The 25,684-nt window shown below is 34.1% G+C and overlaps 1 protein-coding gene and 1 non-coding gene across 12 annotated transcripts in view; one reads left to right on the top strand and one right to left on the bottom strand.

The window, feature by feature from the left end:
• The window catches only part of RALGAPA1 (Ral GTPase activating protein catalytic subunit alpha 1), a 240,264-nt gene that overhangs the window by 21,135 nt on the left and 193,445 nt on the right, over positions 1–25,684 (top strand). For all 11 annotated transcript variants that reach the window (XM_026019058.2, XM_026019059.2, XM_072761425.1 and 8 more), the window contains exons 2-4: positions 18,893–19,003; positions 19,660–19,709; positions 24,811–24,868. In XM_026019058.2, coding sequence (XP_025874843.1) covers positions 18,893–19,003; positions 19,660–19,709; positions 24,811–24,868 — 219 coding nt within the window. The remainder of the gene's footprint in view (positions 1–18,892; positions 19,004–19,659; positions 19,710–24,810; positions 24,869–25,684) is intronic.
• LOC112935374 (U12 minor spliceosomal RNA) lies at positions 1,387–1,533 on the bottom strand. Its single transcript, XR_003238159.1, has one exon. It is a non-coding gene; the product is annotated as a U12 minor spliceosomal RNA (small nuclear RNA).

Genomic DNA, 25,684 nt, shown 5'->3' with positions numbered 1-25,684 from the left:
GGTGACAGATACGTAGGTAACCAGTGTGTAGAGCTTGTTTGGTGAATCTTCATACTTGTGATGTTTTCTGGACAACCGCACACGGATACGGTATGGAACATTCCTTATTCCTTTGGCCCAGACAGCTTTGTTGAGCCTGGTGTCAGTGTGCACATTTGGAGTTCTATTCTCCTTCATGGCAAATTTCCAGATCTCTTTCAGTGCCGGAGGGGCACGCTTCTTGAAACCCACTCCATGGATACATTTGTGAATGTTGATGGTGTATTCTCTGGTCACTACCTCGTTGATGGCAGAACGGCCATTCTTCTTCTTGCCATCCTTCTTTGCGGGAGCCATTCTGCCAGGCCCTAGTTGGAAAGGAATAAATAAAATCTTAAAAAAACAGATTATTTTATAATAATAGTGATATACTAATAGCTAGCTAGTTTTTGACCCTGTAAAAGTGAAGGGTAATGCATTTGTTCACAGTAAACATCAGTGGTTAGTGATAACAAGTTTTTAGTTTCTAGACTTAGAAAAAAAAGTACTTTTTTCCCCAGTCCGATTTCTCTTCTCTTTCTCAGATTCTTTTTCAGACTAGTCTAGAAGTTCCAGTTCTCAGATTCAGTTTGCCAGTTAAGGTTGGGTAGATCTTAAATTGGGATGTCATGGGGTTATTAGATTAGCTTAAAGGAATAGATCAGCAAAATAAGGAAGAAACAGAAATCTGCATCCTTTAGCTTTCTTTCCCCATTTCCCCTTACTCTCTGCTCCTGGCAACCATTAATCCACTTTCCATTTTTATGAATTTGACTATTCTAGATGTTTCATATAAATGGAATCATAAAATATGTGCTCTTTTGTGTTTAGGCTTTTTTGTTACTTAACATGATATTTTCAGGGTCTTAGCATTTAATAATACTTGATTCCTTCTTATGGCTGAATAATATTCAGTTGTATGGATGTACCACATTTTATTCATTCATCAATTGGTGAACATTGGGTTGTTTCCACTTTTTGACTATTAGGAATAATGTACAAACATTTGTGTGGTTATGTTTTGATTTTTGGGTATACACTGTTCCAGGAATTAAACTTCTGGGTCATACAGTAATTCTATATTTAACTTTTTGAGGAACTGCCAGACCATTTCCAAAGCAGCTGCATCATTTATATTCTACCTCCAATGTAAAAATGAAAATTTCCCACATGCTTGTCATGCTTTTGATTATGGCTGAGTATAGCCATTGTGGTGGATGAGAAATGATAATCTGATTGTGATTTCTTTGTTTTGTTTTTGCTTTTCACTTGGAGGCTAATCCTATTTTCTATTTATGGGAAACAAGCATTTCCAGTCTCACTTATTACCTCTCTATACCAGTCTACTCTTTCAGTGTTAGGGGAAGACAGGCAGATGGTGACTCCCAGGCCTCTTGCAAAGTAGGCAAGTCACCTTAGGGAAAAAGTTGACCTCAAAAATTTGTGTAGTATTAACAGTGAGGACTTGGGCATGACGTTGAAGCATTATTTTCCTTACTCATTAGTTTAAGGCATTCATTTGGTTTTGATTTACTTCTCCATGATGACTAATGATGTTGAGCATCTTCTCGGGTGTTTATTGGCCATTTGTGTATCTTGTTTGGAGAAAAGTCTGTTCAAATTCTTTCCCTTTTTTTCCTAAAGATTTTATTTATTAGAATGAGTGAGCATGAGCACGAGTGTGCACGAATGGAGGGAGTTGCAGAAGGAAGGAGAGAAGCCGACTTCCGTGTTGAGCAGGGAGTCTGACAGGGCTTAATCCCAGGACCCTGCTATCATGACCAGAGCTGAAAGCAGACGCTTAACCCAACTGAGTCACCTAGGTGCCCCCAAATCCTTTACTTTTTAAATTGAGTTAGGCTTTATTTTATAGTTGAGTTCTGAGAGTTGTTTATTCTGGATACTAGTTCCCTGTGAAATGTTTAATTTGCAGATATTTTCTCCTATCTGTAAACTGTCTTATTTTCCCTAGATTATCTTTTGAAGCAAAAAAGTTGTGTTTTGACGAAATCCAGTTTAGTTTTTCTTTTGTTGCTTGTGCTTTTGGTGTCATTAGTACAAGATAACTGACTAGTTCAAGATCATGTTTTCTTCTTAAGAGTTTTTAAATTTAGTTATAGAGTTTAAGAGTTTTTAAATTTAGTTACACATTTAGACTTCTGGTCCATTCTGAGTTAATTTTTGTGTATGGTATGGAATAGTGGTTCCACCTCATTCTTGTGCACATGGATAGTTGTTCCTAGCCGCATTTGTTGAAAAGCATATTTTCCCCCAATTGAGTTGTTTTAATACTCTTGTTGAAAATTGACCATTAATGTAAGAGTTTATTTCTAGACAGGTCTATTCCATTCATTTCTGTTTGTTATCCCAGTAAGACACTGTCTTGATTACTGTAACTTTATAGTAAGTTTAGAAATTTGAAAGCATCTGTTCTCTAATTTTGCTCTTACTACTTTCCTTTTTAAATTAAGGTATAATCCACATACTAGTTTCAGGTGTACAATATAATGGTTCATTATTTGTGTATGTTGTGAAATGATCATCACAGTAAGTCCAGTTAACACCTGTCACCATACGCATGATTACAATTTTTTTTCTTCCGGAGAGAGCTTTTAACATCTACCCTGCCCTTTCAGCAACTTCCAAATATACAACACAGTATTATTAGCTGTAGTCACCATGCTATACATGGCATCCCCATGATTTATTTTACAACTGGAAGTTTGTAGCGCTTGATGTTCTTTTTCAAGATTGTTTTGATTAGTCTGGGTTCCTTGTGTTTTCCTATGAATTTTAGGATCAACTTGTTAAGTTCTGTGAAAAGACACTTTGTATTTTGATGAGATTTCATTGCATCTTTAGATATATTTGAGAGTATTTCTGTCTTAACAATATTACTTATTGTCTGTGACCAAGGAGTATCTTTCAGTTTGTCTAGGTCTTTAGACTCTCAGTGATATTTCATACTTTTTAGTGTACAAATTTTACATTTCTTTCATCTCCAAATGTTTTATTCTTTTCATGCTGTGGTAAACAATTGTTTTCTTATTTTCACTTGTGGATTATTCATTGCTAGTGTATAGAAAATACAGTTGATTTTGTATATTCATTTTATATGTTGAAACCTAGATGAATTTGTTTCTTAGCTCTTACAGATTTTTGTGTGTGTGGATTCCTTAGGATTTTTTTTGTACAAGATCATATCATTTGTGAATAGAGATGTAATGCTTTTTTACTTTTATTTCTTTTTCATGAAAGCTTAAGCTCTTTGATTACTATTTCCAGTACAGTGTTGAGTAACAGTAAGCAAAAGGGGACATCCTTGTCTCGTTTATGATTTTAGAGGTAAAGCTTTCAGTCTTTTACCAGTCAGTATGAAGTTAACTTTGGATTTTTCATAGATGGCTTTTATCAGATTGAGGAAATTACTTTCTATTCCTAACTTTTTGAGTGTTTTGTCATGAAAGGATGTTGGATTTTGTCAGGCACTTTTTCTTTTCTTTTTTTTTTCTTAAGATTTTATTTTTATTTTGAGAGAGAAGGAGAGAGTACAGGAGAGGGAGAAGCAGACTCCCTGCTGAGCAGAAAGAGAGCCTGATGTGGGGCTCGATCCCAGGACCCTGAGATCATGACTCGAGCTGAAGGCAGACATTTCACCTACTGAGCCACCCAGGCACCCTGTCAAGCACTTTATCTGTGTCTATTGAGACAATTATGTGGTTTTTGACCTATATTACTGTGGTATATTGCAGTGATTGATTTTCCTGTGTTGAACTGATCTTGCATTCTAGGATAAAACTCACTTGGTCATGGTATATAGTACTTTTTATATATTGCCATAGTCAGTTTTATGGTATTCAGAATTTTTGTGTCTATATTAATAAGAGATGTTTTTCTTGTAATGTCTTTGATTTTGGAATGAGGGTAATATTGACTTCATAGAGTGTGTTGGAAGTGTTCTTTTTTGGAAGGATTTGATAGGATTCACTATGAAACCATTTGTTTCTGGGCTTTTCTTTAAGGTCAGTTTTCCTTATTACTAAATCAGTGTTTTTACTTCTTAAAGATCTCAGTTTTTTTCTTCTTGAATTGATATTTTATGTTTTCTAGGAATTTGTTCATTTCTTATAGGTTATGTTATTTGCTAGCATACAGCTGCTCATAATATTGCCTTATGGTATTTATTTCTGTAAGATTGGTAGTAATGTCCTTTTTTCCAATCCAGATTAGTAATTTTAATCTTATCTCTTCTTATCTTGGACAGTCTGACTAAAGGTTTCTATTTGTTGATTTTTTTTCTTTTTAAAGAACCAGTTTTGGTTTCATTGATGTTTTTGTGTTGTTTTTTTCTTCTCTATTTCAACTATCCTCACTCTTATTTTCATTGTTTCTATTTTTTTTCCTGCATACTTCAGAATTAATGTGCTTTTATTTTTTGTTTTCTAGTTTCTTAAGGTGGAACACTAAGTTATTGATTTTGAGATCTTTACTTCCATTTAGGCATTTTAGGCATTTAAAGGTGTAAATTTTCCTCTTAGCACTGCTTTAACTGAATGCCATAAATGTTGTGTTTTCATTTTACATGTCAAGATATTTTTTTTCTCCGTGGAGTTGAGTTAATCTAGAATACTTTCATTTCAGCCTAATGGACTTCCTTTAATAATTTTTAGAGGGCAGTTCTGCTAGTAATGAATTCTCAGTTTTTATGTACTTGGAGATGTCTTAAATTCTCTTTAATTAAACTTTGCTAGATATAGAATTCTTGGTTCCTAGCTTTTTTCTTTGAGTTCGTGTACAGTGTCATCTCAGTGCCTTCTGGCCACCATATTTTCTAATGAGAAATCTGATCTTTTTCTTATTGGGGCTTCTTGTGAAGTGTTGCTTCTCTCGGTGCTTTCCAAAATTCTTTGTCTTGCGATTCTCAGATTATAGGCAAGGTCCATTTTTAAATTTTTTAAGGAACCTCCATATGGTCTTCCACAGGTGCTGCCTCAATTTACATTCCTACCGACAGTGCACAGTACTTTTTCTCTACATCCTTGCCAAACACTTATTATTTCTTAAGTTTTTTGTTTTAGCCATTCAAAGAGGTGTGAGGTGATATCCATGGGTTATTTATTTATTTATTTATTTATGATAGTCACAGAGAGAGAGAGAGGCAGAGACACAGGCAGAGGGAGAAGCAGGCTGCATGCACCGGGAGCCCGACGTGGGATTCGATCCCGGGTCTCCAGGATCGTGCCCTGGGCCAAAGGCAGGCGCCAAACCGCTGCGCCACCCAGGGATCCCTCCATGGGGGTTTTGATTTGTATTTTCCTGATGATGAATGATGTTAAGCATCTTTTCATGTATCTGAGGGCCATTTATATGTCTTTGGAGAAATACCTATTCATGTCTTCGGTCCAGTTTTCAGTTGGGGTTTTTTTTTTTTTTCCGTGTTGAGTTGTGTAGGTTCTTTATATATTTTGTATACTAACCATTTATTGAAAATGTCATTTGTGAATATCTTCTCCCATTTAGCAGGTTGTCTTTTGGTTTGTTGGTTGTTTCCTTTGCTGTGCAAAAGCTTTTTATTTTGATGTGGTCCCAATAGTTTATTTTTGCTTTACTTTCACTTGCCTCAGGAGATACATCTAGAAAGATGTTGCTATGACCAGCGTCAGAGAAATTGCTGCCTGTGCTTTCATCAAGGATTTTTCCATAAACGTGGTCTCACGTTTAGGTGTTTAATCCATTTTGAGTTTATTTTTGTGTATGGTGTAAGAAAATGTCTAGTTTCATTTCTTTGTATGTAGCTGTTCAGTTTTCCCATCACCGTTTGTTGGAAAGATTTTTCTTATTGCATATTCTTTTTTCTTTGTTGAAGATTAATTGGCCATACAATTGTGGATTATTTTTGGGCTTTCTATTCTATTCCATTGACTATGTGTCTTTTTCTTGTTCTAATACCATACTGTTTTGATCACTACAGCTTTGTAATATAACTCAAAGTCTGGAATTGTGATACCTACCTCCAGGTTTTTCTTTTTCAATTGCTTTGGCCATTCAGAGTTGTTTTTTTTTTTTTTTTTTTTTTTTTTTTTTTTTTTTTTGTGGTTCCATACAAATTATAGAATTAATTGTTCTAGTTCTGTGAAAAATGCTGTTGGTATTTTGATCGGGAATACATTAAATCTGTAGACTGCTTTAAGTAGTATAGACATTTTAACAATATTTATTCTTCTCATCCATTAGCATGGAATGTCTTTCCATTTCTTTGTGTCAGCTTCAGTTTCTTTCCTCATTGTTTCATGGTTTTTAGTGTACTTTTCATCTCTTTGGTTACATTTATTTCTAGGTGATTTATTCTTGGTGCGGTGTAAGTGCGATTGTTTTTCTTAATTTTTCTTTGTGCTGCTCCATTATTAGTTTATAGAAATGTGATAGATTTTTTTGTATATTGATTTTCTATCCTGTGACCTTATTGAACTCATTTATCAATTCCAGTAGTTTTTTTGGTGGAGTCTTTAAGGTTTTCTGTATTTAGCATCATGTTTTCTGCCAGTAGTGAAAATTTTACCTCTTCCTTGCCAGTTGGATGCCTTTTATTTCTTTTTGTTGTCTGATTGCTGTGGCTGGGAATTCTAGTACTATGTTGAAAGTGGTGAGAGTGGACATCCTTGTCTTTTTCTTGACCTTAGGGGAAAATCTCTGTTTTTCCCCATTGAGTATGAGTTTTGCTGTGGGTTTTCCATACAAGGCCTTTATTAAGTTATGTTCTCTCTAAACTTTGTTGACTTTTTTTTCCCCCCATAAATGGATGTTGCACTTTATCAAGTGCTTTTTCTGCATTTCTGAAATGATATGGCTTTTATCCTTTCTCTTATTGATATGGCATATCATATTGATTGACTTATGATATTGATTTTGTGGTGAATTTTTTTTTTAAAGAAAACAATTTTTTTTTTTAAGATTTTATTTATTTATTCATGGAGACACAGGCAGAGGGAGAAGCAGGCTCCATGCAGGGGCCCTGATGTGGGACTCAATCCTGGGACTCCAGGATCACAGCTTGGGCTGCAGGCAGCGCTAAACCGCTGTGCTACCGGGGCTGCCCGTGAATTGTTTTTTTTAACGTATTTTGGATTGGGTTGCTCTTTTAGTACTTTAGATACAGATTCCTTTATGATCATGCCTAAGTAGTTGGTACCATCTGTTTAGTAAATCTAATCTTTGTACTTCCTCAAGGAGAGTTTCTGTTGACTGTACTTTGTATATAGGACATACTTTTTCTGTGTCTTTCAATTTTTGTTGATAACTTGACATTTTAAATAATATAGTGACTTGGGAAACCAGTTTCTCCCTCCTCTCTGGGGTTGTTTGTTGTTTGTGTTTGTTATTGTTGCTGTGTGTGTGTTTTGAAGGTTTGTTTGTTTTAAAGAGATAGTGTGTACACGAGTTGGGGGGGAGGAGCAGAAGGAAAGAATCTCAAGCAGACTCCCTGCTGAGCAGAGCCTGATGCAGGGCTTGATCTCATGACCTTGAGATCATGACCCAAGACAAAAACCAAGAGTTGGACGCTCAACTGACCGAGCCATTCAGGTGCCCTATTGTGTGCTTCTTTAATGACTTTACTGAACTATGTGCAGTTTGTATTTTCCTCCTTCATGACCACTGACTTTGCTTGTTTGTTTGTGGTCTGCTAATGACTGAACACAGGCTTCTTAAAAGCCTAGATCAGTAAGTTTCCTCATCTTTGCCAAGGGGCTTTGTGTATTGGGGATACTATCAATATTAAACCAGACAGTTTACACTTCTGTTTTAGTCTTCATGTCCTTGTGTAGAGTCTCAAGGTCAGCCAGAGGTGAAAATTTAGGTCATCCTTTTGTTTCTCCAGAACATATTTGCAGCCCTAATGCATGCACATGTCCTTCTGTATTCCCATTAATTTGTCAGACTATTTCAAAGTTCCCTGTGGATAGCTCATTCTCCAACTTTTTTTTTTTTTTTTTTTAATTGTTATTTGGTTTTGGTTAGCTTGTTTGCTTCATCAGTGATCACTGCCTTGGCAGCTGTGGTATTAAACAGTTGCCACTGATTTTTTTTTCCACAAATGTTCCCAGGGAAGAGGTTGTTGCCTTGTCTGGGCTCTGAATTAAGTCAAATAAAGACAACTTTGCAAGTGGGATTTTCCAGGGAGAAGCTAGATAAATAATGATCAGTCTCTTAAAATGAAGGTTTGAAAGAACTCCATTCCTGTTCTGACTTCTCCAATGACTGATAAGTGGTTTTCAACTGTGATTGTGGACTGTTGGTTTTCAAGGCTACGAAGAAGATGGGAATAGGGTAAGTTTGAAATGACACAAAGCTCACTGTTCTTATTAAGGTTTATCTATTTTTCTTGAGCAAATGTCCCTGATTGTTACAATCCTTTGGTTAATTTCTAGGTTTTTAAAAGTGTGGGGTTGTTTTGTTTTTTTACTGTTTTGGGTTTTGTTTTCATTGCTTTTATGGAGGAGAAGATTTTTGGATTGCCTCATTCTGCAAATTCACTGATAATTACCTACTTCTAACCTACTTTTTAACCTATACTTTGTTCTTTTAATTTTTATTTCATATTGAGATATAGTTGACATACGGTATTAGTTTCAAGTGTACAAAATAATGCTTTGACAACTATATACATTACAAAATGTTCACCATGATCAATGTAATTATCATTTGTCACTGTATGAAATTATTACTGAGTTTATTTCCTATACTATTCATCCTGGTGACTTATTTATTTTATGGCTCGAAGTGTGTATCTCCTTATCCCCTTCACTATTTCACCCATTGCTCCCACCCTCCTCCCCTCTGGCAAACACCAGTTTGTTCTCTGTTTCTAAAAGTCTATTTCTGGTTTTTGTTTGTTACACTATAAATTCTTACCAACTTTTTTCATTTCATGAAATAATTTTTTTAATGAGTATTTTTAATGGCTTTCTATTCAGTTGTATGGATGCATCTTTATTTAGTGCCATAATTGGTTTATTTACTGTGTCATAAGTTAGGGATGAAAAAAATAGGTTTGTATGTAATTTGAGCCTGGGCTTTATATTGTTTGCAGTTGGAAACTGGAATTATTTTAAGCAGATCAATGATACAGACGGTTGGAATTAAGTTCAGTTAAACTATTCTGGTAGTAAAATTTGGAGGATGGATAAAAAGGCTAGAATGGTGTGAGAGATAGTAGGTAGAAGACTACTAATTAAATTCAGGCAAGAGACCATGAAGTATAAAACTAAATGGGGGAGGGGTGGAGGATAGAGAGAAAGAAATGTATTGCAGTATTTAGGAAGGTAAACTTGGTAAGAAAATAAATGATTTGTTGAGGGGTAGGCAGTGGGATGAGTGGGGAGAGTTAGTAAGAGGGAGGAATGAATCTGAGAAGACTGTCAAGCTTGAGAGATAGATTTTACTACCAACATAGGGAATACAAGCACTAGAGAAGATGAGAGGTGAATTTACTTTGGGGGCAAGTTGAGTGTGAGATACTTGTGGAGTTGTAATTAGGTAGTTTATAAGCTTGATTCTCAGGAGACGGCATGAAGCTATAGATTTCAGAGATATTTGTATGTAGATAGAGTTCAGCTTTGCAGTATTTAATGAAGGCTTTGGAAGAGGATATATTCCTGATAGACCTCTACATTTTAAAGGAAGGGTACAGAGGAAGAGAAGTTCGTAATGGAGATGGAAAAGCGTAGAGGAATAAAGAAAAGGGAGTGCTTACCCCATTTTCTGATCACATTGAAGTTTTAATTGGCTACTGTTGCTAACATTCTCCCAATAATTTTTCTTATACTTTACCGTCCACTGTTGTGTTTAGCTCTAAATTTTAACATAACAGCCAATGGCATAGAGTAACATAGAATTTTTATCTTACACTTACACCAGCTTGGTTTTGTCTTGGTTTCCTTGAATCTTTTTAGTTTAGTTTTTATTTTTTTAATAAGCTGAGTAAAGAGGGAAGATGAAACCTATTAGGGACTTACCCGTTAAAGTTTCTATAAGAATTAAGAAAACTAGGGATGCCTGGGTGGCTCAGCGGTTGAGCGTCTGCCTTTGGCTCAGGGTGTGATCCCAGAGTTCTGGGATGGAGTCCCACATCAGGCTCCCTAAGAGGAGCCCGCTTCTCCCTCTCCCTGTGTCTCTCATGAATAAATAAATAACATCTTAAAAAAAAAAAAAGAAAACAATGGATGTTCAATAAATATTACCTTCTTTCCTCCATGTTTTCATAACTATATCAGAATTCTTTGCTATGTGTTACAAGGAGAGCAGCTTGTACCAATTGAATGGTGTTTAACTCCTTACACTATGTATTGGAATGGTTTGCTTCCACAAATGAATTTAATGAGTAAAATTTTAAGTGATGAAGTGAAAGAGGATATATTCAGCCAATATAAGGAGAGAGACTTTAGGGCAGTATGCATACAAGTGAACTAAATCCTCTGAATTCTTGGTATCTTTGACTACTTATTTGTTCTGAATCTTCAAATAATCCACCGCAGTCTCTGTGTAGCTTTCAAATAATTCTTTGAAAATACCATTCTTTTAGAATGAGTTTTATTTAAAATGGTTAGAAGATTATTTTAGGCTGTGGCCTATTGCTTGAAGCATAACTATTCTAGGTGTTGTTGATTGAGGGCACAGAATAGCTGATTTGGAGCCATTTAGTAGTTTAGGGTGACCTGAGCAAGTTCCCTAACCTTACGCAGACTTAGTTTCTTTATAAAATGGAGTTAATATACTTGTTTCAAAAACATATTTGTAGAGAATGAGTAAGAGAATGTATGTGTAACTGTAAAAGTGTTATCTCCACAAATGTAAAATATTAAGTAAACATAAGTGATTATAATTGCTTTTGTTTTACACGCACTTAGCTTATAGTATAGTGTTTGATAAAACAGAATTGCTTTTGTTCTTAAATGAGGCATTGTATCTGTGTAAATTAGATTCTTTTTCAGTATGTCTCATTTTCTCAATGCTCATTGTGGAATCCTTGAAGGCAGGAGAATAATCTTTATAGTATTTTACTTTATAGAGTTGAATGAGACTTAGAAATAATTATTTTGAGGTTATGGTCACTTCCTAATGCTTCCTTTAGTGTTTTCTCTTTTTAGTTCTAGAAGTTATTATCTTGCTATCAGTTGTAGCCAGAATCACATGTCAGGAGCTTTTCTGCAGTTATCTTGAAACATCAGTTTGATTAGGAGATAAGCTAGCTACATATCTTAAAACTATTATGCTTGCTTTGAAATTTTAGTAGGTTTTAAGTATAGTTTCTTCAGGACATATGTTATTTATATCTGCTTTTTATAGTGAAGTGAGAAGAAAAAAGTGTGAAGAAAAGAACAAACATCTTAAGCGTTTGTACAGGAAAAAGGTCCCTAGATTTATTTTGAATTAAATCACTTTATATTTTGAAAATCACCTTATAAATAGGGAAATTGGCTTGCGTGCCTGCTACATGGTAAAATACAAGAATGAGGTTGCCACTTTTATTTACTTTAATATTGGTTCATTATATAAAAATGAAAATCAGCTTTAATGATTATTTTCTGGGAGTCCCTATTTCTCATTGAAATTTTTGGTTAGTGTTGGGTCACTTGACTGCATTTGTGAAAACATTTAAAAATGGTCATTTTGGGATTTTTATGTTGCTTTAAATTCCTTCGTAAATTTGTTATGAGTGCTTTCAGAGATTAAATTTTTATTTTTGTGAAGCATATATTCACATGTGCAACAGGTTTCTGTGGACACACATGGTCATAGGTTTAGGTATTAAGGAAACATTCTGTGGATTATGGCATTTCCTAAATATTACTCCATTTTTGAAATTCCATTCCCTTTCCTCCCTTCACTACAGAAAGCATAATGGAATGAGAATGAATGGAAATTGTCTTGAACCTATATAATTTTTAAAGTAGGTTTGTTGAGGGCATAACTGATATATAGTAAATTGCATATATTTTAAGTGTACAATTTTTATGCTTCGGGTTTTTTTTTTTATCTGATCTGAGAGTCTGACATTTTGGGGGAATCATTTTTATTTAATGTGATTATTGATATAGCTAGATTAGAGTCTGCTATCCTTTGTTATCTACTTATCCCAGTTGATCATTGTTTCTCTTTTTCTGTCTTCATTTGGATCCATCAAATATTTTTTTGTGAATTTATATTTTCTTTTTTGGCCATTGCCAGTACCTTTTCTGTTTTGTTTTAATAATTGCTTTAGTTTTTATAGTATACATCTTTAACATATTAAAGTTTACCTTTAAAGTGTGAATACACAACTTCTTGTGTAGGAGTTATAATAGTGGGCTTTTATTTTTTCCCTTTTCACTATATACTTTATTTTCATGCATTTTACTTTTACAAAATTATAAACCCATAATGCATTGCTAACTATTTTTGTTTGAACAATTATCTTTGGAAAAGATTGGAAAAATAATTTTAAAAAGCTTAAGCATTTTATCCTGTTGTTACTATTTTCAGTTCTATATTTCTGTCTGATAATATTTCCTTCTGCCTGAAAGACTATCATTTCTTTTTTTTTTTTTTTAGACTGTCATTTCTACTAGTGAGTCTGCTGCTGATGGATTCTTTCAGCTTTTCTGTCTGAAAATGGTTTTATTTTGCCTTTGTTTTTGAAAGATTTTCACTGGATATAGAATTCAGCTGGACAGGTTTTTAAAGATACATATTGTTTTTATTTGCATAGTTTGTGTTGAAAAACTGATGTCATCTTGATGTTAGTTACTATGTAACTTTTTTTCCTTGTAGCTGCTTTTAAGATTTTCTTACTGTTTTGATCAATTTAATTATTATGTACCATGGTGAATGGTGAATTTTTCTTCATGTTTCTTGTTTTTGGAGTTTTTTGAGCTTCATGCATATGTGGATTTGTGATTTGCATCAAACTTGAAGATTTTCAGCCATTATTTCTCCAAATATTCTTCTGCCTCTCCTCCTTGGAGTTTTCAGTTACTCCTATATTTAGAGTATTTGCAACTGTTTATTAATGTGCTTTTCAATTTTTTGGATTATCGTTTCTCTGCTGTGTTTCTTTTGGGTAGTTTATTTATATGGCTTAATTCCAGCTGGTTTACTTTATACCATATACATTGAAGTTTTTATCTATAGAAGTTTAATTTGGATTCTTTTTTTTATGCCTTCCATTCTCAACTGTTTGGATATATGGAATACAGTTAGAACAACTATTTTAATGCCCCTTTCTGCTCATTTTAGCATCTTGTTAAAATCCAGCTTAAATCTGATTCAATGGGGACGCCTGGGTGGCTCAGTGGTTGAGTGTCTGCCATTGGCTCAGGGCATGATCCCGGAGTCCCAGGATTGAGTCGCTTATTGGGCTCTGTGCAGGAAGCCTGCTTCTCCCTCTGCCTATGTCTCTGCCTCTCTCTCTGTGCCTCTCATAAATAAATAAATAAAATTTTTTAATAATCTGATTTAATGATTCTCTTCATTACGAATTAGGTTTTCCTGCTTTGCATGACAGATAATTGTCAGTTATATATAAGGCATTGTGAATTTTACCTTTTTGGATCCTGGATATTTTGTATACCTATACATTTCTTCAGCTCTTTTCCTGTTCTGGGATTCAGTTATTGGAAACAATTTGCTCCTTATGTATCTTGTTTTTCTGATATATTGGATGGCTTTAAAGTAGTGTTCAGTCTGGGGTTAATTGCTATATGAAATATGAGTTTTTCTAGTCTGGTTTGTGGGAATAGGCACTCTTTGGCCTTTGTGAGTGCCTCAGACTTTTATCTGTATTCCTTTCTATGATATTCCTCCTTTAAGTGGGGATTAGCTTTCGTTATTCAGGCTTAATTTTTTTTTTTTTTTTTAGGATTTTATTTATTCACGAGAGACAGAGAAAGAGAGAGAGAGAGAGGGAGGGAGAGGCAGAGGGAGAAGCAGGCTCCATGCAGGGAGTCCGATGTGGGACTTGATCCCATGCCCTGGGCCAAAGACGGGGCTAAACCGCTGAGCTACCCAGGGATTCCCTAGGCTTATTTTATTTCCTTTTGGTCAGAGAAAATAGTTTGTGCTATGTTACTCTTTGTACTTTTCTGTTTGTGTCCTTATTTAGTTTTTGTAAATATCCCACTTTTGCAAAGCGATTTATTTTCTATTGGATTTATAGTTTTATTTGTAAAGTACTAATTGTGTTGTTCAAATCTTCTGATTAGTTTTACTTCTGTTAAATGGGGAACAGATGTATAAATCTACCATGCAATTAGTGGGTTTGTTTCTCCTTAGAAATTTATTGGTCTTTGCTTTTTTTTTCTTTTTTTAAAGATTTTATTTATATATTCATGAGAGACACACACAGAGAGAAACAGAGACACAGGCTGAGGGAGAAGCAGGCTCCATGCAGGGAGCCCCATGTGGGACTTGATCCCGGGACTCCAGGATCACGCCCTGGCCCGAAGGCAGGCGCTAAACCACTGAGCCACCCAGGCATCCCCTGATCTTTGTTTTTTATATTTTGAAACTTTAAGTGTAAATTTGGAATTAAAGCCTCTTGATAAATACAGTCTTTTATTAAAATACATTGACTGTCTTTAATTGTAATTCTTGCCTTAATTTACTTTGATGCCTATCAAGGAATCAGCATAGGTATTTTTAGTTATATCCAAATGATTTATTTTATCCCTTTAATCATTTTGAGAGACACAGGCAGAGGGAGAAGCAGGCTCCATGCAGGGAGCCCAATGTGGGACTTAATCCCTGGACTCCAGGATCAGGCCCTGGCCTGAAGGTGGCGCTAAACTGCTGAGCCACCGGGGCTCCCCAAAATAAGATCTTAAAATAATCTCTCTAGCATTCATTTCATCTTTGACATTATTGCCTATTATTTTATTTCCTCCTGGTTAGTAACCTTTTGCATTGATAGTTTTTTTTTTAAACATTCAGTATTTGTTTAGATTTACCCATATATTTTCCAGTTTCTTCCTCATTTTTGCTTTTCTTGCTCCTATATGAGTTTGTTTCTCTTCTTTCAGAAATCTCTTGTAGGGATCCCTGGGCGGCACAGCAGTTTGTCACCTGCCTTTGGCCCAGGGCACGATCCTGAAGACCTGGGATTGAATCCCATGTTGGGCTCCCGGTGCATGGAGCCTGCTTCTCCCTCTGCTTGTGTCTCTGCCTCTCTCTCTCTCTGTGTGTGTGACTATCATAAATAAATAAAAATTTATTAAAAAAAAAAAAGAAATCTCTTGTATTTTTTTGAGTTTGAGTTTTTTCAAGTGTTAAACTCTAAGGATGTTAGAGTTCATGTTCTTTTAATAACATGAACAGTACTTTAGCTGAATATAGAACTTTAGATTGACTATTATTTTTCTTTCTTTCAATTTAAAGTTGCATCGTCTTCCTGCCTCTGCCTCTATTGGGCTGATAAGTCTGCTGTTAGTTTTGATATTCTTATGTAGGTGATTTTTGTTGTTTTAATATTTCCATTTTGGCTTTGGTGTTGGAATGTGTTCATGTGTAGATTTGTGTTTGTCCTGCTTGGGACTCAATATGCCATTTTTAGTCTAGATATTTTGTATAGTTCTTAGATATTTTTTAATTTGTTTACATTTTCTTCTTGGAGCTTCTTAGGTAGTTTGTTATTCTTATCTTTATATTTTCCGTCTTGTTCTCTGTGTTACTTTTGAGTAATAGCTTCAGTTTTGTGTTCTAACTTCTCAGTTTTCTCTCTTTGTCCTTTTTTCTCTTCCTCCTATTTCTCAATTTCTTCTCCCTTTCCTGTATACCCCTTCCTCCTTTTTTGGAACCTAATGGTGTATTATTTATAATTTATCTGTTTGTGTTCTGAATCTCTCTGTCCTTCTTTATCTATTTTTGTTTTGTTTTGTTTCCTACCTGCTATCCCCCCCACCATGTAAATTTTGTAAATTGGTGATCAAAAATATTTTGTAATAGAGTTTTTATTTGCTGATTAGTCCATTATGAATAGGCAGAGTCAAAAAGAAATTAGCCTAATTTTGATTCCATATTTTTTATTAGCAAGTATGTAGTTTCTGCCTTTCCTAACATGCTGTGTGAGAAGGAAATGAAGAGAGACTGTTTTGGCTCCTAAATTAGGTTGTAAAATCTTGAGTTGATTCATGTTTGCTTTTGTTTTGTTTTGATTTGTTATTGTTCTCTCATTTTCTTCTTTCCTCTGGAACATTAGTTACGTTTGAAACCTTAATTTCAGGAAATGTAGAGCCAGTTATAGTAGCCTATTCTAATTTCATAGTCTTTGTTACTCTAAACTACTGTGTGGGAAAAATAGAATACTCTTCCTGTTTTTCTCAGTTGTATGTGTTTTTATTTGGAAAGTCTATAAAATATGTTTAATATTTCATGACTATTCATATCTTCTCATAGGCAGATTAAATTACTAGTGCTGTATTCCTCTTACCCTGGAGGCTGTAAGGTTTAAATCCTTGTCTCTGCTTCTTAATAGCTACTTAAACTCTCTGTGCCTGTTTCCTCATCTATGAAATAGGGATGATTATAGTATTTATTTCATAGTGTCATTATGAGAATTATAGGAATTTCTGTAAATCACTTACAAGAGTGTCTATAGGAAACATTTAGTTTGTGTTACCCATTATGTTTTTCTAGTTCTGTGAAAAGTCACACAGGTAGTGTTACTGATAAGAGTGGAATCTGGGTGTTCTAATTCCAATCTAGATGAAGCAATATTTTGCCTGTCAGAAGGTTATGCAGTCTTTTCTAATATAAAAACTTAAAAGCTAATAAATGAATCTAACAACGTTAAAGTAACTTATTTTATCAATAGTACAACACAGTTCAGTACCTATGTGCTGAGTGCTGTGTTAGGTTTTGGGAATACTAAGGTGGACACTGTTATCTTATAAAAAAGCTATAGACTAGTTCTGGAAAGAAGACAAGAAAACATGTAAAACATAGTTACTTCTGTAAGATAGAAATGTATAGAATTCAAGGGACTAGAGAGGAGACAGCATCTGTCCCTTTCTTCTGGAGGGCAGAACAAATGGAAAAACAGTCTTGGGAAATTCCATAGACAGAATGTCACTATAAAATTATTACGATTATTCATAGAGTAAGATAATACATGAAAGAGAATTTGAAGTGCTCTCTGTATGTTGTTACTATTTAACTTTATTCTGAAATCTTCTATTGAGCCTTAAGAGCATTTCAAGAAATGAACTGATACTGATACTTACCGTTAATTTGAATTTCATTACAATAGTTTAATTCTTCATTTTACTCCCAGCTTCAAAAATTTTTGTTTCTCAGTGCTTTTTTCAAATTTATTTTGTTATAAAAGAAATATGACCTTTTTGCAAACAAAGTTAAATAATATGAAGTATATATTAAAAGTTATCTATTCCCCTTTTTCTTCAACCTTCTCAATCTCCCTGAAAATAAACCAAACAACAAAATGCATAATGGATACTGCATTATACACACACACACACACACACACACACACGTCTGCATTGCTTTGAATAATAAATTCATGTCTCCTAGTTTGCATTCAGACATTTTAAACATACTTCGAGGCTATTTTTTTTCAATTTTATTTTTATCAAAATGTTTAAACTCTAGCTAAAATGAATTATTTGAATTATTTTTCTGCATCCTGTCATCGTTTTTTTGTCTTATGCATAGAATGCCTTTCACTGCTTCATGTTCAAAGTCAGTCCTGTCCTTATAAAAGTCTTTTCAAATAATAAATTCTCTGTTAAGTTTTCCTTCTTTCTCTACCTTCACCTTTCTTTTAGCTTTGAAAGTAATTTTGTGTTTCTAAGTTGTCATTATACTTTGTTACTTCACTTTCAGTACCCAACACTTTCTAATGTGCATACTATGTTTGGTTTTTGTGTGCCCTGGACTATACTGACAATTCTTTTAAAGCAATGTTATCTCTATTTAAGCTTTGTAATACTTAAATGCTTACTTATAAGTCTGTTGTTAGGTACCTATTTACTGAATAAATGTATTTTAGATAAGATATAATTTCTTTTAGAAAAGATATAATTTCTTTTAGAAATACTGATTTTAGGGGCAGCCCGGGTGGTTCGGTGGTTTAGCGCCGCCTTCAACCCAGGGCCTGATCCTGGAGACCCGGGATCGAGTTCTACTTTGGGCTCCTTCCATGGAGCCTGCTTCACCCTCTCCCTGTGTCTCTGCCTCTCTCTTGCTCTCTATCTCTCATGAATGAATAAAATCTTAAAAAAAAAAAAAAAACCACACACACACTTAAAAAAAAGAAATACTGATTTTAAACTGTTTTGGGGATAACTTGAGAAGCATAGCTGTGAATTGGAACTAAAACTTCTTTCCTTGATTTGGTTAAATATTCAAAATAAGTTTTGAATAAATCTCTCTGAGACATTTTTTTTTTAAGGAAACAAAGATTATGATAACCTGATCTAACTTATTTTTAAAAAATTATTTATTTATTTGAGAGAGAGAGCAGAGCCAGAGAGAGCACGAATGAGGGGAAGGGGCAGAGGGAGAGGGACAAGCTGCTAAGCAGGCAGTCTGTTGAGGCACTTGATCCCAGGACTCTGGGATCATGACTTGAGCTGAAGGCAGAGGAGGGGCTTAACTGAATGAGCCACCCAAACACCCCTTAACCTGTTTTTAAAATTAAAACTAAAATCTTTAAAAACTAAAGTTGTGAGAACAAGGATATAAATAAATACACATCTCAAATATTTTAATGGAATTTAGGAGCAGTTCTTAATTTTTTTTGAAGGAAACTCACCACTATGACTATTTGCTGAACATGATTTAACATTTATGTAATCACTAAAAATCGTTTTCATTTCCTTTTCAGAGAACGCAGAGTCTATCGATCTTAAACAGTTTTTTGACCAACATTTTTCACATATATATTATGTGTTCTTCGAGAATTTTGTGACTATTGAAGCCAGTCTTAAACAGAAAGGTAAGATGTTAAAATTGGTTCTGACTTGTGTTGGTGTTTCAAATAATTGTCATAAGTATTCACTTAAAAGTAGACCTCGGGCATTGGAATTTTAGTACTATTTCACTTCTTTTTGTTAAATGTCTTTTAGATACCCTCTCAAAGTATGGGTTAGTAATACTGTCTTCATTGTTTTGAGAAGGCTTGGAAGATTTGCTTTTTGCCTGGTCAGGTTTATTTACCTGTTTACTTTTTTGCTTTGAAGATTTTTATTTATTTGAGAAAGAGAGTGTGCCTCATGCATGAGTGGAGGGAGGCGCAGAAGGGGAGGGAGAAGCAGACTCCTCACTGAGCAGAGAGCCAGCAGTGGGTCTCATCCCAGGACCCTGAGATCATGACCTGAGCTGAAGGCAGACACTTTTTACTGGCTGAGCCACCCAAGTGCTCCTTCACAGTATGTTGTTTTTAGACATAAACATGTACAATCTAAATTTAATTATTGAAAAGAATAGGGAGGGATGCTATAATATTGTCTGTACATTGAACAGAATATGCTTTAAACATTGTATTCAAGAGTCACTGAGAAAATAGTGTTTGAAATATTTTAAGCTTTTTTAAGTGGTTAACAGGGAGGACAAAATGATAATATTTAAAATATTTTTCTGAAAATGTTTTAGGTCACAAGTCTCAAAGGGAGGAATTGGATGCTATACTTTTTATTTTTGAGGTGAGTATCTGCCAATCAGTGTTTTTTTCCTCCAAAATAATTCTTGGAATATACAAAGGAACTATTTGAACTTATAAAACTTATATCAAAAGACTAAATTTGCCATGCTTTCCAAGAGCTGAATCACATTTTTTATTCTAAAAATATACCTGACTTAATTCTTATTTTTTGAGATACATGTGTTATTTTTAGGTAGAGATAGAATTATATTTTTATGCATTTGACACCACAAAATTGGTAATACTATAAAATAGTTCAGTGTTTTACAAATTATTGTTCTATATTACTTTGGATTGGGGTGGGACAAGTCTTTATTGTTAAATAAACAGGAAATAGCAACATTTGATGCTATACTAAACTTTACATTTTATTTTTGGCATACTGATAAAAATTAGGATCCCCTCACTTTTAAAATAAGTCCCTGCCTCTTCATTCTGTCTTTCAAATCAAGCAATGAAAGGAGCATTCTGATCTTTATCAAGAATTCAGAATTCTGGATAAAGCCAGGATTAGATCTTGTAATTTTAAAAGACAGTAAAGAATTGGAAATCCGTGTCTCAAGATTGAGTTATCTATTGGTAATTAAAAATAATTCACTGTTTTATACTTTGGGTACTTTGATAGAGTTTAGAAGAATTTGAACACCTGAATTCTTTCTTAGGTGTTGAGTTATTGATTTAGTCACAGCTGAAAAAAGAAAGGTTTTTGTTTTTGTTTTTTTAAGAGTTTCAGATGGAAGTAACTGGTGTTGGTACCTATTCTGCTTTATTTTCAGTAATGATTGTCCCTAAGGAATTTGCTTATATTTCTTTCTCCACGTGTTTGTTTGATCTGTTTACAATGGGAATGTTAAAAACATAGATGTTTTGAGAAAGAATGAAAGTATCAGAAGTCATTCAAATTATGTGCTCTAATCTAGAATTAAATGAGGAAATCATAACAAGGAAATTTGTAATTCACAAATATGTGGAAATTAATGAACACAGCCCCAAATAATCAGTGCTTATAGAAAGTTATGACATACCATAACTTAGGGAATGCAGGTAACCAAGCACTCAGAGGAAAATTTATAGTTATAGACTTAAAGGAAGAATGATATCACATCAATTGCCTGAGCTTCCACCTTAAACTAGAAAAAGAAGAGCAAATTAAACCCAAAGCAAGTAGGTTAAAGGAGATAATAAATATTATAGCAAAATAAATGGAAGAAAGATTTTAAAAATGGAGAAAACCAACAGAACTGGAAGTCAGTTCACTCAAAAGATCAAGAATACTAATATTTAGTCATACTGACTAAGTAAAAAGATTGAGGAATTAACCAAATTCAGGAATTAAAAAGGAATATTACTACCAACCTTACAGAAATTGTAAGGATTCTAAGAGAATACTATGACCAATTGGATGGCAACAAATTTAATATATAAAATTAATATGTTTTTATAAAGACACAAAGCAATGGAATTGATTCAAAAAGAAATAGAAAACCTGAAAGACCTACAACTAGTGAAAAAAAAATGCGTTAGTATTTAAATAAAATCCCACCAAGAAAAGCCCAGACCCAGATGATTTCACTAGTGAATTTTAACCAGACATTTAAAGAAAAATACCAGTTTTTCACAAATTCTTTAATAAAAGGTGATATTTCACAGTTCATTCTATGAGGCCGGTATTACCCAATGAAAACCACACAAAAACATTACAAGGAAAGAGAATTATAATAAAATATTTTCATGACTATTTTTTTTTTTAATTTTTTTTTTTAATTTTTATTTATTTATGATAGTAACAGAGAGAGAGAGAGAGAGGCAGAGACACAAGCAGAGGGAGAAGCAGGCTCCATGCACCAGGAGCCCGATGTGGGACTCGATCCCGCGTCTCCAGGATCGCGCCCTGGGCCAAAGGCAAGCGCCAAACCACTGCGCCACCCAGGGATCCCTATTTTCATGACTATTGATATAAAATCCTCAAAAGAAAGGTGAACCAAACCAAGATGCATATAGAAAGGATGATATAACATGACCAAGTGAGACTTATCTAAGAAATACAAAGTTTAACATCTAAAAATTAATCAACTAATTGTATATAATAAGTGTAATAATAATGGAATAAAAGACAAAAAATATGTTATCAACAGACAGAGAAAAAGCGTTTGGAAAAATCCAGTACTTTTTCATGATAAAACACTTAACAAAATGGGAATAAATTGAAACTTTGTCAACTTGATATAGGACATCTACAGAAGTAACACGTTTAAGACCATACCTAATTTTGGATACCTTGAATGCTCCTTTCATTGCTTGATTTGAAAGACAGAATGAGGGCGGGATCCCTGGGTGGCTCAGCGGTTTGGCGCCTGCCTATCGCCCAGGGCGCGATCTTGGAGTCCCAGGATCGAGTCCCATGTCGGGCTCCTGGCATGGAGCTCTGCCTGTGTCTCTGCCTCTCTCTCTCTCTCTCTCTCTCTCTCTCTCTATTATGAATAAATAAGTAAATCTTAAAAAAAAAAAAAAAAAGAATGAAGAGGCAGGAGTTATTTTAAAAGTGAGGGGATCTTAATTTTTATCAGTATGCCAAAAATAAAATGTAAAGTTTAGTATAGCATCAAATGTTGCTATTTCCTGCTTATTTAACAATAAAGACTTGTCCCACCCCAATCCAAAGTAATATAGAACAATAATTTGTAAAACACTGAACTATTTTATAGTATTACCAATTTTGTGGTGTCAAATGCATAAAAATATAATTCTATCTCCACCTAAAAATAACACAAAAATAAAAAATCAAAACGAGGGTATCCCTCTTGCCATTTCATTGAATATTACACTTGATTCTAGCCAGGGCCGGTAGCGAGAAAAGGAAATAAAAGATATTAAGATTGAAAAATAAGTTAAAAAAAATTATCAACAGAGTAGGCAAGATAATAATTTCTAGGAAATGTTCCTTCAGACATTCATGCTTGTCCCGTGTTCAGGAAACTGAGATGGATTGATTAGTTAATGGAAGATCTTTTAGGACCTTCCTTCTATTAAAAAATAATGTTTAGTTTCCTGTATATAATATATACTGATTAATTGTTTTTAGTAAGTGATTTTTGTTTTAGAATATAAAGATATTAATTACAGGGCTTTCATCTTTTGGAAAAAATTATTTAACCTATGTGCTGATGTTTTTCTACTTATAATGGGGACAATAACATCTGACCTGTACCTTTAGAGACTAATGATGATTTTTAAAAATCAAGAAATTTATAAAAATTGAGTTCCTCTTTTTGTAGTAAAAAATAACACCATTATGTAGTGTTAATATGATACAGGATTTATAATGGTTTCTTCCCTGACTAGACATGGTTTCTTTCATCTTTATGGTAACCACATAAAAATAAAGACATGTTTATTTACAAGGGGTTAAATCTGAAGTGTAATAGTCATAATTTAGGGATGTTTTTGATTAGTTTACAAACTTATCAGCTTATAATTTTGTCTCTTTCTACAACAAAATAAATACAATTACACAGTTGTTGTCTAGAGAAATATGAAGAGGCAAAGGTAAAGAAGTTTGTGTATCTCATCCTCTTGTATGAGATGGACTGAATAAATAAGATCATATCAAGTGGAAGATAGAGGAGTGTAAAACATGCATAGTATCTTTTGGACAGAATAGTATAAAAGTCACATTTTGGATTAAGCATATCAAGATTGGAATCAGTTTCGTCCACTTTCTACTTAAGCACATTACTTTAACCCATTTTCTCATTTTTAAAAAATGAGATTAATAAACTCTCTCTTTAGAATGGATTAATGAGATACTGTTATATTAAATGTCTAGTGTTTGGCCCTTATGAACATTTGGTTAATGTGATTTCTAAAGAATAACAGTAGTAAGCAGCCCCCGTGGCGCAGCGGTTTAGCGCCACCTGTGGCCTGAGGTGTGACCCTGGAGACCCAGGATCGAGTCCCATGTTGGGCTTCCTGCATGGAGCCTGCTTTTCCCTCTGCCTGTGTCTCTGCCTCTCTCTGTGTGTGTGTCTCTATGAATAAATAAAATCTTTAGAAAAAAAAAATAACAGTAGTAAGAGCAGCAGTAATAAGAAACATACACACAAAACTCATTCAGCAAGCAGATAAGCACTGATAACATCATTTAGTAGCATAGTAAGGCAGTTTTTGAATTAGAATAATTCACACAGAAGAAATTTGTAAAGGGAATTAAAGGTAACGTTTTGAAAGCATTACCTATAAAAAGTGTTTATTCCACATTAATGGAAACCTGTATTAGCTTAATTGTAAGGATCCTGAATTTTTAAACATTGTTCTTATATACCTATAATCATCATAGATATAAGTATCTTTGGGTTCACACAAATCAGTATAAATATTTGATGTGATTTTTTTGAAATCAAAATATTTTCCCTACTTTTATCAAAATGAGGAAGAACTATTCAAAATGAGACAAAATGTCACAATTAATAGTGTCTGAGAGAATTCAAAATTTATCAGTAATATCCACAATACAGAAATTCTGAGAATAGTAAATGATCATTTTGAAATATATTAGAGTTGGTGTTTATTCCATAAAGAGAAATTTACTTTCCACATCATTTTAGACGATAACTTTCATTATTTTTTTTCTCAAGTCTTCGTTAGTATAACTTGTTGGTTTTGTTTTTTTGTGTTTTTTTTTTTTGGTGTTTTCCAATATTGATCAGTGTGTCCGTGCTGAAATAGAGCAAGTACTGTCAGATTAGTTTATTTTTTATTTATTTACTTATTTTTAAATTTTTATTTATTTATGATAGTCACAGAGAGAGAGAGAGAGGCAGAGACACAGGCAGAGGGAGAAGCAGGCTCCATGCACCGGGAGCCCGACGTGGGATTCAATCCCGGGTCTCCAGGATTGCGCCCTGGGCCAAAGGCGGGCGCCAAACCTCTGCGCCACCCAGGGATCCCTGTCAGATTAGTTTAAATACTATTTTGTGTTTGTGATGCTCTTTTACATAGAAACTATTAAAGGCATAAGCTTTTTGTTTAATTTTTCACATTGCACAGAATGTGGACTCATTATTTGCTTTTCATTCTTTTGTTTTATTCATACTGATTTTTAGAAAATTTTACAACTTCTTCCAGAAAGAATTCATCAGCGATGGCAGTTTCACAGTATTGGTAAGTAATTTGAATATGTATTTCACATTTGACATAAATGATAATATATGAAAATGCTCTGTAGTGAGTTGGTCAGTATTTGAAATGAATTTATAGTTTATGCTTTGGTAAAAACGATATAAAGAATGCAGGACTGTATTTACTGGGAGTGTAAGATAAAAATATAGATGAAGGATTTCCAGTCAAAATGGCATATTAAATTTCTTTGATCTGTCTGTTTCTTTACTTTAGTAATGATGATAAAACTATAAAACCAAAAAAAATAAAAGCAGGAAAACAAAGTAAACATCTCAGAATAAAAAATGGAACAGAAATGTAAAGTGCCAAATAGAGTGAATATTTGGGCTCCGGATTCGAAAGCAAGCAGTGTCACCTAGCAGTTAGTTTGTTCCACAGAAAATAGTGGTGGGAACTAGAATTAACCTTTGCTTGAAGGGCCAGAGTAGAACTTTTGAGATCATGGAATGAAGCCAAAAAGAAAAAGGGAGAAAAAAAACCCTGCTGTGGATTACTGTCAGAGACTAAGTAGAGAGGAGACCACAGACTTTCTGTTACCTTGAACTAAGCCAGGGTGCTTGCTGGCTTGGAGTCTGGTCTTTTAACAATAACAGTATCACCACAGGGCTCTTACGCTCTTATTCTAAGACATTTCCCCCCTCTATCATTAGAAAGGAGTCTGCAGGTAAGCAATTGGTGGCTCTGGTTTAGGTATCCCAATGGTGTCAGGTTTGATTGCTAATGATTCTTCTGACCCTTCTCTCATGTGAAGTATGCGGATGGCCACCCTATCTACATCGTTTAAGTAGAATGTTATAG

Source organism: Vulpes vulpes, chromosome 6 (genome assembly GCF_048418805.1).
Source record: "Vulpes vulpes isolate BD-2025 chromosome 6, VulVul3, whole genome shotgun sequence".
NCBI lineage: Eukaryota > Metazoa > Chordata > Mammalia > Carnivora > Canidae > Vulpes > Vulpes vulpes.
Note: the sequence above shows the minus strand (reverse complement) of the source record. Positions and strands in the feature narration are given on the sequence as shown.